Source organism: Hippoglossus hippoglossus, chromosome 11 (genome assembly GCF_009819705.1).
Source record: "Hippoglossus hippoglossus isolate fHipHip1 chromosome 11, fHipHip1.pri, whole genome shotgun sequence".
Taxonomy (NCBI): domain Eukaryota; kingdom Metazoa; phylum Chordata; class Actinopteri; order Pleuronectiformes; family Pleuronectidae; genus Hippoglossus; species Hippoglossus hippoglossus.
The window spans coordinates 15411320-15429192 of NC_047161.1; the positions used below are offsets into that span (position 1 = coordinate 15411320).

General features: G+C 42.0%; 2 protein-coding genes across 3 annotated transcripts; one reads left to right on the forward strand and one right to left on the reverse strand.

Moving 5' to 3' along the window:
* Positions 1 to 182: 182 nt before the first annotated feature.
* On the forward strand, positions 183 to 8454 carry zgc:110239 (uncharacterized protein LOC550326 homolog). 2 transcript variants are annotated; one of them, XR_004615382.1, is made up of 12 exons: positions 183 to 343; positions 1003 to 1062; positions 1150 to 1242; positions 1785 to 1957; positions 2843 to 3101; positions 3179 to 3374; positions 3503 to 3696; positions 3789 to 3880; positions 6499 to 6660; positions 7254 to 7443; positions 7529 to 7768; positions 8214 to 8454. XR_004615382.1 is itself a non-coding variant. In XM_034599732.1 (11 exons), exons 1-11 carry the CDS (start codon positions 217 to 219, stop codon positions 7714 to 7716), a joined length of 1734 nt encoding a protein of 577 aa, XP_034455623.1. In that variant the 5' UTR covers positions 183 to 216; the 3' UTR covers positions 7717 to 8454. The 2 variants fall into 2 exon arrangements, 1 of the variants encoding a protein (XP_034455623.1); XM_034599732.1 differs by having other exon boundaries at positions 7529 to 8454.
* A 260-nt stretch (positions 8455 to 8714) lies between these two features.
* Positions 8715 to 16015, reverse strand: si:dkey-166k12.1 (solute carrier family 22 member 13). Its single transcript, XM_034599733.1, has 10 exons — positions 15420 to 16015; positions 14582 to 14685; positions 13988 to 14142; positions 12822 to 12990; positions 12570 to 12684; positions 11719 to 11825; positions 11396 to 11607; positions 11172 to 11280; positions 10450 to 10665; positions 8715 to 9651 (listed from the first exon to the last, which is right to left on the reverse strand). The coding sequence occupies exons 1-10, from the start codon at positions 15753 to 15755 to the stop codon at positions 9549 to 9551; spliced, it is 1626 nt and encodes a 541-aa protein (XP_034455624.1). The 5' UTR covers positions 15756 to 16015; the 3' UTR covers positions 8715 to 9548.
* Between the last annotated feature and the right edge of the window lie 1858 nt (positions 16016 to 17873).

Genomic DNA, 17873 nt, shown 5'->3' on the forward strand with positions numbered 1-17873 from the left:
TAGTGGCAGGAATTTCATGACTTGTAATATTTGCATTGAGTAACTTTTGGAAATCCAAATTTGTCCTCAAATCTGGAATCGATGGTTAAAGGTTAGTCATGTGACAAAGTTCACATGATGTCCTAACAGGTAAGACCCGCCTCTCGTCTCTGATTGGCCTACACTCCTCTACGCCACGATGTGATTGGCTGACAGAGGGAGCCAGTAGCTTGATAAATGCAGAGTCCTGTGTGTTGTCTGACTTTTGCTGTGGCTGTGTGGTTTCTCCTGGTTTCTCTGAGCTCACAGCAGAAGGGCATGCGGGCCTGCTGGATCCCAGTAGTTGTTCTGTGGGCTGTCACAGGTAAAGTACCACTTTTCGTTTAGCACTTTGAGCTAGCTACATGCTAGCAGAGCAGCTGGTCGCCTCAATGGCAATGCTGTCGTCCAGGTTGCTGAACAGTGGTTGCTGAACAGTGGTTGCTGAACAGTGGTTTCAGACACGAGTGGCTGTACAGCACTGTTGTAAAAAAATATGAGAAATAATTATCAAGTGAAGCACATCTGCTTCAGTCTTAGTGGTGTTGTATGCACTTACACCAAACTCAAGCCAAATTACTGTCAATTTAGCATTTACTTGATTATAGCTATAAATTCATACTCATTTGAAACCTGTTTATGGTACCAATCAATACTATAGTCTATTCTTTTTAATTCGGCATATGTGAAACATATATCATGCATCAAACATGCATTCATTAAATTACAATTTAATGAAATCTTTATAAAGGCTCCAGCTATGTGTACAACATAATAATAATAATAATAATAATAATAATAATAATAATAATAATAATAATACTATCTTATGTGTATAAGGTCTCAGTTATAGAAGATGTGTAAGGATAATCAATCAATCAATATTCACATCGGCCCTGTTACATTTATAGTCTGAAGTATGACGTTACATTTAGCTTGTTGGTCCTTTGAAGTTTATGTAAAGCACGAGTTGTGTGTTTTCAGCCTCACAGGGAAAAGTCGTCCCTTCCCCTCCAGACTTTGGGAGCAGCTATCACGTCAAAGGTAAAACTTTGTACCACAGCAGGATTATAATATTATGTTGTTCTCAGGATTTAACCTCGTTACTAAACTGTTACATTTCCATTACAGGAGTGATCTCTCTGCCCTATGCCGAGATCAAGGAGCCCTTTGAGGCCTGGTTAGATCTTGCAGCAAACTCCAGCCGCATAGACTATTATCATGGTAAGAAAGCTGCTTTTCTCTGAAATCTGACTCTGCATTTGTCCCTGCTCGGCTGGATTAGTGATGTGAAACTGAGAACATTGTGTGTCAGACCAAAGAGGCAAGAGTTCCTAATCACTTGCTACATAAACAAAGAAGTGAAAAAGAATGAATAAGCACTTTAGGGGGAAACTCAACTCTTGTCTCATGTTGCATATTCATGTGACTTTTTGAAGTGTTTGTTTCTAAACTGCGGACTGTCAAAAGGTGGACTTTCATGAAGTCCATAAAGCGTGTACCAGCCTTGTCAGTCTCTTTCTGACCCTCTCGTTCAGGGTGCACATATAGAGCTCCAGAGCTACACAATAAAGCTAAAACTAACTTGTACCTGATCACCTATGCGTATGTGACTATTGTCATCAACTTGTGAGTGTAAACAAGCCTCTCCGCTGTTGGTCACTGTGGTATATTGTTGTTTTAGGACAGACACTGGTCAGGAGAGATGCTGTAAGGAGACAATAGTTTTGTAACTTTTTAACGTCTCTCCTCTTGATCGCCCCCAGGCCAAGTGTCGACATACCAGCTGGGGGCCGAGCAGCCGTGGGGCATTTCCTATAAGATCAGCCCTGAGACCACAGAGATTGAACAGAATGTGATGAAGTGCTTTCTGGTCAACGGAACAAAGAATGAAACTGTCACACCGCAGGCATCGCTGCCTGATGTGCAGGGCTTCCAGGTGTGTATGCACATTAGAAACCCTCAATGTATAGGTTTTAAACACTAAAACCGTTATTAGAGTAATTTAACATTATACCTATCAGCGTAAACAAACTTGAAGACTGTTAGAGAAGTTTTCACTGCATGATACCTGGTTAATGTCCGTCCTGAGTGATCAGATCATAAGTGGTCAGCGCTAAGTTCAGGTCTGAAGGCACCCAAATTTGTCCTTAGTTCAAATCTTTCTTCATATTTGCAGCTCATTATTGGAATCGGCCCCTCCTGACTCTGCTTGCTCGCACCGACACACACACAAATACAAACATTGACATTGAACACAGCTGTAAACTAAGACTGTGTGAAAACTGCTGTGAACACAAATGACGTACGTGATTATTTGCATATAGAGCAGGGAAGTGAGATCTGATCACAAGTGGTCACAGGAGACGCATTCAGTATGCATTTTAATACCAGTTGTGAACACACAAACTTAGACCTGTCCAATTGCGATCAGATCTCTCAGGATGGATGGTATTATACCAGGTCGGAATAGGACCTTGAACTTCAGTCACAACTTGTTTAAACTTATTGACCCGGTTATTTCCTGTTAAATGGCAGTAGAGCTTTTATAGAGTCTGTTACAGTGCAGTCTTAATGAGTGAGATTTAAGTTCATTGTGACTTTTTCCATAGTCTCCCAGCTTTTCACTAATGCAAACACATAGAAGTGTTGAGGACTGGAGTTAAACAGGGCTACATCATCCTCTTAATATAAAGTGTAAATTGTATAATGTACCGGCCATCTCAAACCACATAATTCATTGCTTAAAATATTTATTTAACCTCAATGCATTGCTGTTAATAAAATCCTCCCACCGTCTGTGCTCTTGCAAATAAAAATGTAGTTCCTGAGGAGGGAGTATTACGAAGGTTCCCTGTGTGAAGTCTGGCAGAATGTGACCACTGTGGGCAACAAGAAGAACACGTACACACTGTGGGTGACCCGTTCAGAGACGGGCGCTGATGGAAAAGAGCCCCCTACTCCTCTCCACTATGAGATGATGGGATACAACACACTGCTGGGGTCTCACTATGATAAATACTTGGTGGACTACAAGGAGTTCAGTGCTCATGTGGACCCCAAAGCCTTCTCCCTGCCTGAAGGTTTGTGGCCTCCTGCTCTACTTACAAACTGTACATGTACAAGCGTAAAGAACGCTTTTCAATTTTTTCCCTTTTAGGTATGAGCTGTGGGGGATTTCCTGGTCCAGGAGTGGAGCACCACATGTTGGCCAATCCAATGAAAGATCTCATCCACACCTCGGCCTCCGGCCACTCACAGAGCATGTTCAGCCATTTCAAGGAGAAGTTTCAGCGTCAGTACAGCGATGAAAGGGAACATGAGAAGAGGGAGCACGCTTTCGTTCATAATCTTCGGTGAGAGGAAAAATACTAAAGAGTTGTGTCCATGCAGACTTTCTTCAAGGACATGGTCATCTTTAATACATGATTTAAGTTTTCATTGCAGGATTTTTCATGACCTGGTAACTTTGTCCCTCCTGTAGGTTTGTCCACTCCAAGAACAGAGCTGGGCTGCCTTTCTCTTTGGCTCTGAACTCTCTCTCAGATCGCACCATGTCAGAACTAGCCGCCATGAGAGGAAGGAGGAACGGAAAGACTCCAAACAGAGGTCTCCCCTTCCCCTCCGAGATTTATGGAGGGGTGAAAGTGCCCGACTCACATGACTGGAGGCTTTATGGTACATGTACAAATATATATATCTGGAATACTATAGAAATAGGTATCTGTCTGGCAGGAGACCTAGTATTTACATCTCCTCTTTCCTTTCAGGTGCTGTGACCCCAGTGAAGGATCAGGCCATCTGTGGCTCCTGCTGGAGCTTTGCCACCACTGGAGCAGTAGAGGGCGCTCTCTTCCTAAAGGTGACAAATAATAAGGAACCAGCGGGCACCATGGTTGCTGGCACCAGCCAGTGTTTTCAAATGACTGTGCTGCTTCCTTATGCTCTTTACATCAGATGTTCAACATTGGGCTTCATCTGTTAATTTGCAGTTGCTGCAATCTCTTGATATTTTTTGATAGATAAGTTGTAACAGTTTAAATTCCTGTTGGGATGTGGGTCATTTATGCAGAAAATACACAAATAACTCATATTTTTAGACTTTTGCTTACATTATACTCAGGTACACACAATACAACGACAAATGCACACAGAAATAAATAAAATTGTAAAAGTATAGAGGAATTATAGGAAAAATATTAGGATAAGGCATACAGGTAATATAATGATGCAAGATTTTTTTTCTTTCAGTTGAGGCCCGGAGGGTGGAATGTGTGGGTGATAATTACAGTCCTATGTGGTATTTGCCCTCAACCATCTCTGGAGGTGTGCTTGGGCAGGGAGGGGTGTGATGGGTGTCACAGCTCTAGGATAGAAACTATTCCTCAGTATATTAGTGGTGGATCTTTATGTCCCTAATTATCTAACGGATGGCAGCGGGTTCGAACAGGGAGTGGCCGGGGTGTTTGTGGGTTCCGGACAAATACTTCTGGCCCTCATGTCAAGTTGACCAGCGTATGTAGTGTTCAGTGTCGGAGATCCATCCCACTAATGGCGCTGGGCCACCTTCACCTCACAGCAGGTCTCTGCGCTTGGCAGAGACCTTGCAGTTTGTGAGGATGTTCTCTATCGTGCTCTTGTAGAAATTGACCATTAGTTTCTGTGGGAGGTGGTCCTGCCTCAAGCCTTGGGCCGTTTTGACCAACTGTGAGGTGTGGAGGTCCGTGTCATTTTTTTTTTTTTTTTTTGACACATTGGCCCAATCCACATTTCACCCCTTGGACCCACCCCTTAGCCTTCCCCTTCATTGGGGATGTTATTTGGATATTATAGGTTGTCACTTTAGTAACTGCAAACAATAGCATTGGTTTTATTTAGGATCTCAACAATGTTATTACAATGACATCCCCGGCTAAACCTTGTGTCTCGTCTGTTTTACATCGACGACTACTGATAACGTGTCAGGTTTTCACGCCGACTACTGATAATGTAACGGCTTCTTGAAAGGCTGTCACAATTTGTAGGAGAAGATTTCAACCACTATCCCTTGTGACTCTGTTTGAAGAAGCAAGATAACCATCGGAAAACAAGGGCTAGGGGTAGGGCCAAGGGGTAAAATGGATTGGGCCATTGTCTCCCAGGAATTTAAGGTCATCCCAATGAGTCATCCACACTCATCCACTTCTTCTCCATGTCTCTGGAGGGGGAGGTGGTCTTCTCCTTTGTAATCGAAGGATATAGTTTGTGGTACATGACATAGAAATGCACAAGTGGAAACATGGGGTAGATATGATGTGAAGTGAGGTACTTTCTAATGACAATTTTTAAAGCAGCAGAAAGAACAAAGGTTAGGATTAGGAATAAGTTTTTAAAGTAACTCGAAATGTATAAATTATAATTGTTGTGGACATTTGTGTGAGGATGTTCTGGAGAAAAGCTGCTGTTTTGGGTAAAGAATTTATGGTCGAAGTCCATCATCATAGTTCTTCAAGAACTTCTGATGCATTTGAGTTTTCGATCTTTCAAAGTTTTAAGGGAAATATCCCTGTGAGTGGATAGCTTGCATCTCCTTCAGAGCAGAGACGGGTCCAAAGAGGAATCATTGTGAGACTTTCACTCACACTTGACTGTTTGAGTAAATATAACTGAATGTGGGAAGGCGATGCTCAAAGGCATTCCTTCTCTCGAGTTGCTAAGCAACTCGATCCCAAAGACTGGACCGGCTATTATGGGATTTGATGGTTGCTCAATCGGTTGATTACATTTCAGTAAACATTTTACCTTATAAATTGTAAAACACTGACAACGTTTCAGCCAAACTACCATTACTCTTTAACCAGTTTCACAGAACTAAAGTGGTTGTCAGTTGCGACAGCTGCAGACTTTGAGCACAATGTATGAACTATTCCGTGTCCTGAATTCTCCGAGTCCAGTTTGATTTGGCTGTGATAACGTCCCTGTTGTGAGGCAGCAGCAGTTCGTCTTTGTGCCTCTGCCAGCTCACAGCAGCAGGACGTGACCTGCAGATCCAGCATCCTCGTCCCCACAGACAGGTTCATAAACAGAGCCACTCCCCAGGGGCCAGTGTTGGATTACCTCTTCATGAGCTCAGTGTCTCCCTAGCAACCTGTAGGTACAGTAAGAGCAGGTGAAAGGATGTTCATGATCAGCTTTAACAAATACCTTGATCAACTTTTATTAAATATCTGAAAGTTTTGTTTATGTCTAGCTGTCTTGTCCTGTTTGTTGTGCCCCTTTGTATCCTCTACATGACCTTCAGTCTAGTTTTCTCTCCCTCCTTCAGTCCTTTTTTCGTTAGATCAGGGATTTATGAAGCCATAATATTAGGTTACGAGAGGCTGACGTGGTGCTGTGAGATGAAAAAGCTGGTGAATCTATTTTCAGAGAATTAAATCCTCATTAATCATCCATTAATGATCTGCTTTTCGAGTGTGACCGTGCTTTCCTCTTGTCTTTCAGACGGGCTCCCTGCAGGTTCTCTCTCAGCAGATGCTGGTGGACTGTTCCTGGGGTTTCGGCAATAACGGCTGTGATGGAGGGGAGGAGTGGAGAGCATACGAGTGGATCATGAAACACGGAGGCATCGCTACAACAGAGACTTACGGAGCCTATATGGGAATGGTGAGATGATTTCAAGATGTGAAGTAACATAAACCATATGCTCAGTACTGGATGAGGAGAAATTGAAACTGCTACTACTCAAATTGCAAGTTTCTATAAAATGAGTCCAGTGATGAGTTCAGTTAGTTTTTCTCCTTGAACAGAACTTAAACCATTTGGAATATTTTCCTGAAACTTTACAATTATCTGTGCATTCACATGTTCCTCAGAAGATCCCATTTCCACAGATGTGAAGCTGACTACGGTGTGCTTTGAAGTCAGAATGTGGAAAAATTCTGTATGCTGTAAATAAAATGTATTGTATTTGTGTTTAAAGTGTTTAAACACCTTGAAACCTCCTTCTAATATTTGCATAATAATGAAGAGCAAACAAAAAGCCATTTAGGCACCTTAAGCCATTTTGCCAGCACCACAATGTGCCTGTGAAAGTAATGTTATGGTTTTAATTCCACCTTTTATCTTCAGTTTCAGTGAGTCTAACACACGAGCCTTAAACGGCTTTGTAACCTGCTTTAAGAAACATGAGAAGTGTTATGTGAGTAACTTTTGCCCGGTTGGTTCTGTGTTTAAAATGTCTTTTTCTCTCTGAACAGAACGGATTTTGTCACATGAACGCCTCACAGCTTACTGCAAAGATCAAGAGCTACACCAACGTGACATCAGGGGATGGGGAGGCCCTTAAGCTGGCCCTCTATAAAAACGGGCCGGTGGCCGTTAGTATTGACGCAGCACATCGATCATTTGTTTTCTACAGCCATGGCGTCTACTACGAACCTGCTTGTGGTGAGTTATCCTCCACCGTTTCTCATACTTTTTTACTGCCATTGTCTTTCTCTCTCTGCAACTCAGCCCCTCTGTTGTTTTTCAGGTAATACTACTGATGATCTGGACCATGCTGTGCTTGCAGTGGGTTATGGGACTCTGAGCGGTGAGCCGTACTGGTTAATAAAGAACTCATGGTCCACATACTGGGGCAACGACGGCTACATCCTCATGTCTATGAAGGACAACAACTGTGGTGTCACCACTGATGCTACATATGTAACTCTGGCGTAGATGTGTCCTCTCTGCATTAATCTGTATGTTAAAGCCAGTATTTGAGTGCCTGGGGACGGTTGACGTCTAATTTGGACGTGTTGATATCATTATTGCATCAGATTGAGCTGCTTGATAACGTGTGAAATGTTAATGTTGAATGGTGATGGAGACCCCGTTCAGACCTGGTTTTAACATCTGTCCTGAGTGATCCGATCATAAGGGGTCAGATATAAGTTCAGGTTTGAACGCACACAAATTGTCCTGAGGTCCGATCACTCAAACCACATTCGGACACATGAGGCAAGACAAATCCACCATGGGCCCCATATGAAGAACCACTAACTCAACCACTAATACTCAAAAGTATTTTTACGCTTCAGTGTCTTCAATGGGTTAATTTGTTTTTACCCATTGCCACATAATGATTGACACTTTTCTCTCTCTCGTATTTTAATGCCAGGTGTGAACAGACGAACTTAACGCTCGCCACTTGTGATCGTATCTCTCAGATGTTAACACCAAGTCTGAACTGAACTGAAATGCTGTAGAATTTGCACAAAGACAAACGGGTTGCTTTTTTAAACATTGGTTTTTGACAAGTTTATTGGTGACAGCACACGGGCACAGTGCCTTCATTTTAGGTGTACAAAGTACATTTTTATCACAAAGTTCCTTTTGTTGTTCATTGTTTTATAATTTGCATTGTTGCAATTACATCAGGTGGAAATGAATGCAATAAAAACTGGAGAATCATTCCATTGGCTGGCCTGAGTGACATCTCTGGTTAATAAAACAAACCCACATGCTGTGGATGGCAGTAAAGCATGCTCTCTAAATCCATGCAGTGAAATACAAGCGTATCCCCCCCCTCCACACACACTTTACAATTCATATCAACTCCAAATGTCTTTTCTTTAGGTATTAATAGTTTTAGAAATACAAATTCCCTTCCCTGAGAAACATTAGATACTACATGACCTGTCCTTCTGACCCATGCTGGTGTTTTTTCTTCATGTATCACTAATAAATATTCACAAAAACAGCCCTTAAACATTTAAAAAATACACGAGATACTCCACAGATCCAAGTCATCATGGCAAGTAATTTTACATGAGAAGAAGAAGAAACCTCCACAAAATGATACAAATATCCCTTCACCTACTGGTCACATCCGCTACTGTAACAAAAGGCTAAATTAGGCATAATGAAGGTGACTACTGCATGCAGTGGGACATGACCAGTTGTATTCCACTTGGCTTGAGATCATTAAGTGGAAAACGAGGCAGTTTGCTTGTTCGAGTATAAAGGTACCACAAACAGTCCACATACACTTCTGTACAAAAATATAAAAGTGCTTTCAAGAAACGCACAAAGAGTAATAAAAGCACCAGTCCTGAAATTTAACAGGGTTTCGTGTCCATGTAATTTTTTTCATCACACAGGATTACAAGTTTGAGCTAAATCATGTTAATGTACAAATACAAGTTTATATACACACAGCAACAATTTATTCTGTTTCCTCCCATAACTGACAATTGACATCAAAATAATTCTCAAGAATATATTTAAAGTGTTGACTTCTGAGGAATAAACCTGACTGAAACAGATCTACTCCTGACTAAGGTTAGGTAACAGTCGGGTGTTGATTTGCCTCGGCAGCACAGATGAATGCCTGCTTTGTGTGCCTATGCCTGCAACTGCACATGCATGTGCATGCTAGTTTGGTGAATGAAACCTGATTGGCTTTCTTGCATAGAGCTCTTAATCTGTACCCGACGTGTTACTGCAAAGAGGATGTTTGAAGACGTGCATCTGGTGTCAAAGGCTATATTAATTTGTGAACAGACAGGTCAGGCCTGCCTCGCTAAATGCTGCAGCTCCTGCTCCTCTGTGCTGCTGGCTAACTGCCTGACAGGCTCACACTTCTCAGGGTTGTCCTTGGCGGGAGGCGACCTGCAGGAGAAGACACACAAAGCACGCACTGAGCTGGTCGCAGAGGAGGGTTTTTCTCATGTGAGCAGACTGGGTGATGAGAGTTCAGGGTTATGGAGGCTGAGCAGCGAGGGCACATTAAAAGCTCTCAGAACTTTCTTCAACCTGTATTGAAAGTCACTTTCTGATGGTTTGTAGGGTTAATGTGGGCACTAAAGTCTGTGGTATGGTTTAATAGTACATTTGGTCTGTGTGTTGTGTAGTTTCTGTTTCTTTTACCTGTTTGTTCTGTGGTTTGGCTTTTTTTTTCCTTTTCTTGTTTTTTCCTATTTTAAATATTGGGTAACTAAGGGTTGTTTTAAAAAAACTTTCCCTGGATGATAATGTCCTGTCAACAGAATTGAGACAATGAAGTGACAGGGATCTGTAAACGTGGGGTCAGTGAGTTGGGATATGTGAGTGGATGTCTGTAAAGATGTTTGCAAATTTGGAGGAAAGAGACATGGAAGCAATATTGTTTTTTAAATTTAAAACTGGATTGTGTGTATTTTAACTTATAAACATAAAGTTGGAAAAAAGCATTCTCAACAAACAGCTAACAACTGACTCAGAATAAGCCTGAACTGTGATATCACTTCACACCTGATGCGGCAGCAGTCAACGTGTTAAAATAATTAGGAAAAATCTGTGTTTTTCCTAATTTTCCACGCTTCCCTTCTTGTATTTAGTTTGCTCACGAGTTTTTTCTTTAATGAGGATGAAAATACAATTCACCACTAACTCTTCACTGAAACTTTACTTAGGAAGGTCACATTCTACCTCATCATGTCCCAGTTCTCTGTGTCCGCCACCGTGTCAGGAAGAGGTCTGTCGGCAGTCTCCGGCAGCGCCAGGGCCAGGATGGCGCCCAGCAGCGGACAGGTACCGAAGATAACCAGAGGCAATGTGGAGTTGTGGCTATGAAGCATGTTGATGATGGGTGCTAACACACCACCTATCCTGGCAAACATGCAGGAGACACCTATTCCCGTTTGCCTATGAGGACACAAGGAAACAATATTAGCTGTGGGTCAATTCAGGGGCCGCATCCTTCAGAGGCTGCATTTGAAGACCAACAGCAAGACTAGACTGCCCCATTTAAGGCTCCTCAACATGAGGCCGACAAATGGGTCCTTCCATCCTTGAGAAAAGAAGGCTGCAATGGGTGGATTCTCTCCCTGGCCAAACTATCCCAGGATTCATTGCCCTACAGGGACAATCGTTTTTTTCAAAAACGCTTCAACTCAACCGAACAGCTAAAAACCAAGTGACATTAAATCTTTCTCTTGTCTAAGCTCTGTTGGTAGACAACAGTCGTGAGGGCAGGTAGACTGCAGGTAGACTGCAGGTAGACTGCGTCCTCCCAAGGATGCAGCCCCTGAATTGAGACACACCGCTCTTTGTATTGAATTAGCCCAATGGGTAAAAAATAGTGTAAATAATGATGATATGTGTTTGAGAAAAAGCCATTGAAGATGCATAGACACACAATGGTGTCTTACCGTATCACAGTGGGGAATATCTCAGCAGTGTACACGTAAATGACAGCAAAGGAAGCAGTTATACCAAACTTTCCCAGCATGGCGAGACCTTTCAGGACATAGGGCTGATCTAGAGACACGGGGAGGGAAGGTGAGGAAAGACAAAGAAAGTATCCCAGTGATAAAAGTTGTTAACAGTCCTGTCAGTGAACTGTATCAATGCAAATTCACAGCGTCCGTCTGACCTGCAGGGACAGCAAGCATTAGCAGACAGGCGAGGCCTCCAATAGCCAGAAAGCAGCTTTGGGAGATTCGGCGGCTGTAGGGAAGGACGAGCAGGACCAGAGTACGAGCCGGTATCTCAATCAAGCCAAACATAAACTGGTTCAGATAGAGGTCAGTCCCTAACCTGGACACGCCCAGTGAAAGGCCATAGTACACCAGCACGTTCACAAACCTGGGGATTGCAAAAGAGGGGAAAGGGCAAAAAACTGTAAAAAAAAAAGAAAAAAAAGAAAAGAGAGAGAAGGAAGATGGGAATAGAAACTCCATGAAACACAAGATTTACCAGATGTAGAACAAGATGAGAGCTCTCTTTCTCATCTGAGGGGTTCGAACGAGATCGACCGCTGAGTAACTTCGCTTCCCTCCACCTATGAGCTCACACTTTTCAACCTGGTGCACACACACACAAAACTATAAATTATAATGCTCTTTATCTTCATTTCCACCAAATCTCATGACCAACCTTTAACCAACAATTAACTAATCCTCCTCACCCACTGTATGTCTGATATATCTTTGTCCTCTGTCCGAGTTCTATTGTTCTCCAAAAATACTCAACAACCATAAATAAACTTCTCCATTGCATTGAGAGATAGGTCAGTATGACAAACACAGGCACTATTTGACTATAAATTCGAATAGTAAATCGAAATTTCTTTAAATACTCACTACCCGGTGGATCTAGAAATTTTCTAAATCAGGGGCCATTAAGGGGCCAATTTACAAAGAGGGGCAAATTACATATCTAACATCAATGTACAATTCCTGATTGAATAAGGTGCACAGGCTATATCCATACAATTAAGTTTAGAAACTCACGTTCACCACTCACGCACACGCATGCCCAGTGTACTTAAGTGCTCTTGTGATATGCGTCTGCAGGCGTGTTAGTGTGGACAGGGATTAATAGTGATAGCCAAGCTTAAATGCTTGTGTGAACAGTTTAATGTTTTCACATTAAAGCAGTATGGATGTAGCCTTTTCACTGTTAGCTCTACAGCTTTGAGCAAAGCCACACATCATTGAATGTTGGACAATGATGAGAAGATTGATACCTGTCAATTGAATACATGAAAAAAACTGTGTAATGGCTTATGTAGCCTGAGAGTGTGGGGGTAAAATACACAGTTTTACCTCTGCGGCTGGGGGTAAAACTCGACCATTTACAAGTGCTGCCTTGCGGAGGAGTGCGATGGCTTCCTCTCTCCTGTCGTTGGCCAACAACCATCTGGCAGAGTGAGGGACCACCCTGACAGGAGACAAGAGACGGGACAGGAGAGCGGAGGGATAGAAATAAGAGCTTAGGAGGAGATGAGGATCACAAAGAGGGTATTCCTGTGCAAGGAGTGTATGAATACACAAAGGATGCAATGTTGAATCTCCCACCATATGTAGAAGATGAGGAGGAAGCCTGGGGCTGATATAGCCAGCTGCAGCTTTCTCCAGTCTCGTATGAGATATGCCAAGCCTGCTAGCAGCATGTAGCCCAGGCCAAAAGCATAATCCGTGATGATGCCGGCCAGCATGCGTCTCTTAGTGCAAGTCCACTCAGTGCCTGAGGAGGAGGAGGAAGAGGAAGAGGAAGAGGAAGAGGAAGAGGGAGAGGGAGAGGATTGGAGAGGAATAGTGGGTATTGCTGTTTAGGATCTTCAATGTAAAGGGCAGGGTTTATGCCCTGGGTTTGGAGAGGAGGTAGCAGAAAACAGCATGAGACATTATTACACTTGAAAAATGCTTTCTGAATGAAAGTGAACATTTGCACCAGTTAGTAACATCCCAGAGGAAAATATTGCTGCTCACAACTGTCTTTTCTTTGTCTCATGAGAAACAAATCTTCTTATTTGAAAATGTCTAAATTCAGATCTGTCTCTCCTCAACCCCCTTAGGAGAAATGAGCAGCTGTAGACTAGATAAATCCAAGAGAGATGATCCTGACCATGATTTCTTCTGGTGTGCTCATTGTTTGGACATTGTGTGCAGAGTAAAGATAGAAAACTTTGTGTTCATCCTACCTGGTCACCTAGTCAATGTTTTTCATAAAATTATACTGATGTAACTGGTATGTAATTTTTGTATACATTACATGTCGGTTATCTTAACAAAAGCTCTGTGGTTCAGCTTGATATAAAGCATTGCAGGAAAAAAAGAAGCTTTTACTCTTACTTTGTAGAGAAATTATTATTACCATTATTTTGACCCATGGTTTGACCTAGTAACCGCTGCACTAGTTTATCCGAGGACATAGAAGAAGACATGTTCAACTTGGTCCACAGACTGAAGGCACACTGCCCCGCCCCCACTGACTGCTACAGAGCAATGGTCATCTGTTTATTAAAATGTTATTCAAATTGAAGAAGATATCTTATTTTTTAATTTCTCTTTCCTCTGGGTATGCGAGGAACCCAAACACCCTACAATGAAGTCTGCATCCCATCCCATGGAAACTCATCCAGTACAGTTGTTGAAATGTGTCATAATGCTGTCAAAACCATCAGTGCCACTGCAGCAGTCTTCTTGATGTTTGTGTTTGAGCGTGTGTGTTTGGTTTATACCAAGTACAAAAGCATTGATGATGACTCCAGATATCGTGGTGCCAACCAAGAAGCGAAGAATCACATAGACGAGGAAATTGGGTGCGAAGGCAACAGCGACTCCAAACACAGTCTGAAGAGCGATGGACAGCAGCAGGACGAAACGTCGGCCGTACCTGGTGCAGAAGGAGAAGAGGTGTTCGTGACTATGCTTTCTATGCGCATGTGCATGGGTGAATCCCTGACTGCGACAGGCTGAGACCTGAGTGTGAACTGCCAATAAACCTTAAGGAATTTTATGAGACAGTTTCAACTGTGAGATAAAGAGGAGTAATAAGTTAGGTAGGTAGATTGGTTGGTTGATTGGTTGGTTGGTTGGTTGGTTGGTTGGTTGGTTGGTTTGTATATTGGCTGGCTGGTTGGTAGATTGTGTGTGTGTGTGTGTGTGTGTGTGTGTGTGTGTGTGTGTGTGTGTGTGTGTGTGTGTGTGTGTGTGTGTGTGTGTGTGTGTGTGTGTGTGTGTGTGTGTACACCTGCATATTCTGATGTCAGGGATCTGGCTGTGTGTTGCTGTGTCTGTACAAAGTGCTTGGTTACAGGGCTGCAGGCTAATACCTGTCAGCCATGGCTCCAAAAAACACAGATCCCACCAACAGGCCAAACATGTAGATGGACGAACCCAGGCTGTTATGTCCAGCTTTGTCGCACACCAGGTCCCACTAGAAAATGGAAAACTCAACAGTTAAACAGTTACTATTACTGTTACTGCATTACACACACAGGTAGATGTACTTTTTACACATTCCGCACAGAGGGGGAGGAAATGAATGGGGGGCCCACTAGTGAGTTAATCCGGCCTTGTATGGTACTAAATTTATCTGCCAGCACATCACCATGATAAAGACACTTTACATCTTGTGGTAACATATCCACAGATAGTGGTGTACACATAGAGGTGCACAAAAAACAGAACTGCTGTTTTATATCATTAAATAAAAATAAATAAAATATATATATATCAAACACAAAACATATATATATCAAACACAAAACATGCAAATATGATCAAGTTGACATAATTATAAGTATACACTTAACAGGAAAACAATGCCAAGAGGAAAACAAACCTGCAACAGCTGTCTTAAATGGTGCAGGATCCAAATATAAAATATGCATCTTATCATATTAATTTCCTGTAAATCAAATCAAACTGTAGTTGAGATAGAAATGCTCAGTATTAAAGAGTGTGTTGGCATTATAATAACTACTAACATGGTTATTATTATTATTGCTGTTATCCCTTCAATTATCGATCCTGTATAGGTTTTATTATAAGAAAGACTCCTCTTATTTTGTAGAGTGGAACTATTCCACCTGTTTCTAAGCAGGAAAGTGACTATATAAATAGTTAAAGTGGCTATTCACAAAACATCATTTTAATTTCCCCATGTACCTCGGTGACCGTGGTGCTCAGGAAAGTCTCCTGGCTGTACACCCATCCTCGGCCACACGGAACGCCCTCGGTCCGGTTGTCCTGCAGCGGGACGCCAGTGGAGGAGCATGGAGAGTACAGGAGGCTGAAGTTCAGGCTCCCCGGGACCGAGGACCGAACTCCGGCCACTGAGCTCGAGTTGGAGCCTCGGCAGCGGTGCGGCGGCGTGGCTCCGGTGAAGATGCTCACCATCATGTGGAAGGCGAGGAAGACCTGGGGTAAACAAATCCATACGTACAGAATCTTCTGATATCTGCCAAAGCCTCCGATGGCAGAGAGGATCTGGTCGAAATTCATCGCAAAAGAGGAGAATGTGGGCCAACATGGAGAGCGGGACTACTAGTGTGTGGAAGGAGGCGTTGGCTGCGCGTAAAGACCCCGAACACAATAAAGCACAGAGTGTGGTTGGTTGCTCAGGAGGTAAACAAGGTAAATCACGTCCCATGTGGTGCTGTGGTCAGTCCATCTGCAGGGTGCCACCATCAACAGTCCTGACATGACCCGACAGCATCAACAACATTTTCAGCTGCAGCTTCTCTTTTTTTCTCCAAACGAGGGTTCACAGCACATGCAGGATATAGATTCCAAACATCATCTGGAAAACAGAAAAGTAAACACAACCGCATTGTGTTAGCTCTCTGCTGACACCTGCTGTCGGGACTGTGGATTAGATGAGTCTTGTCTCCTCCAACCTGCCGTCTGTCTGCTGCTGTCTGTCAGTGAGGTCACCATGTGTTTGTATTGTTTCCACTTTTTTTCAAAACTATTTTTACTTTACATTTTATAATAACCAGTGAGGAGTCACATTCATGTGCTTCTGCTGCTGAATATGTATTTTAAAGTTCTACTTATTTGCTTTTATTTACCTTTCTCTGTTTTTAACACATGTAAAGTGTCTTTGAGCATTGTTATATACAATAGCAATAGCATTGTGAGCAAGTTATATATATATCATAAGGTCTACAATAATAATAATAATAATAATAATAATAATAATAATAATAATAATAATAATAATAATAATAATAATAATAATAATAATAATAATAATAATAAATTAATGGTTTCAATTGAATCAATTGAAACCATTAATTTCCAACAATACCTACTGGACTGTGTTGAAATGCAGTTTTCTGGCAGGGAACTATAATATTATCATTTTTATTATAATTAATTAATAATATGTGTCTTTAAGAAACACAAGCAAGTCCAGTTGCCTACGTACAGTTGTACAACTCCTGAAGAAATCATGACCAGGAACGATTGAGAATCTTACAAGCACTTTTAAACATAGAAAAGCAACTCGATGAATACAATACCTGCTGGATTGTGTTGAAATGCAATTTTCTGGCAGGGAACCATTACAATGTCCACTGTTAACTTTGTCCTCTCCTCTGTTTTCCCTGCCAAGGTCTTTCTTCTCAGGAGAGGCCTGATGCTCCTCACCTGATGGCCATCACCGTAATGTATAGAGTAATGCTCAGCATGAAGCACTGGAACACAGAGCTGATTTTGGTTTGATCACAGGAAACATAGGTCATAAATACATAGACAACCACGACCAACAGAAAACACAAGAATGACACCAAAGTAGCATGAGGTCACTTCAAACTCGCCATGACAACACAGTCACCGACTTTACTTTACTTTGAGTTGCACTTTGGAAAAATGAATGTAGCCGAGGACAACATTGTTCGGTGGTGGGGGAGAGGAGTTGGACTGAGACTGAGTCGTGTCTATTTATTCTCTGGAGAACAATGGCTGCTCTCTCTTCAGCCCAGCTCTTCAAGAAAGAGCAGGGAATCACTGGAGGTTCATGGGAATCTGGTTTCTGTTTGGTCAGTATCCAATGAGAAACATGTGTGTTTTCATATATTAATAAGATGTCTTATATATTCTATAATATCACATTGTTTGTATATTAAGATAAAAGGGAAAAATTCTTATGTTGCCAAAATATATTTATTTGTTAATTATAATATATGTAACAAAAAAAAATTAAAGTTAATTTAAATTGCGAAAACATTTTGTCCTAATTAGACCCAATTCATTCATGATTTTGAGGCAAGTTTGCTTCTTCTTTCCCTTTCATATGTGCTACGGAAATATAAATCATGTCCCACAAGCCTCTTCGCCTGTCCCCTTCCTGTTGTGGGTGCTCGTGACGTCACTGGTCTTGGTCCACATCGGGTGGGTCCTTGTCTGGGTCTCTGGATGGAGGCAGGGAGAAGAAATCTGTCAAGTCAGTGAGAGCTACCCAGGATACAGAAAGAGATGAAGCGCTTCCTTAAAATTAAAACCAATTTGAAAATAAAAACGACAATGAACTTTTGAGGTGTCCATAGAAAATGAACATACCAATAAACAGAGAAAAAAAGAGAAGACAAAATGATTTGTGGATTATTGAACATTTTA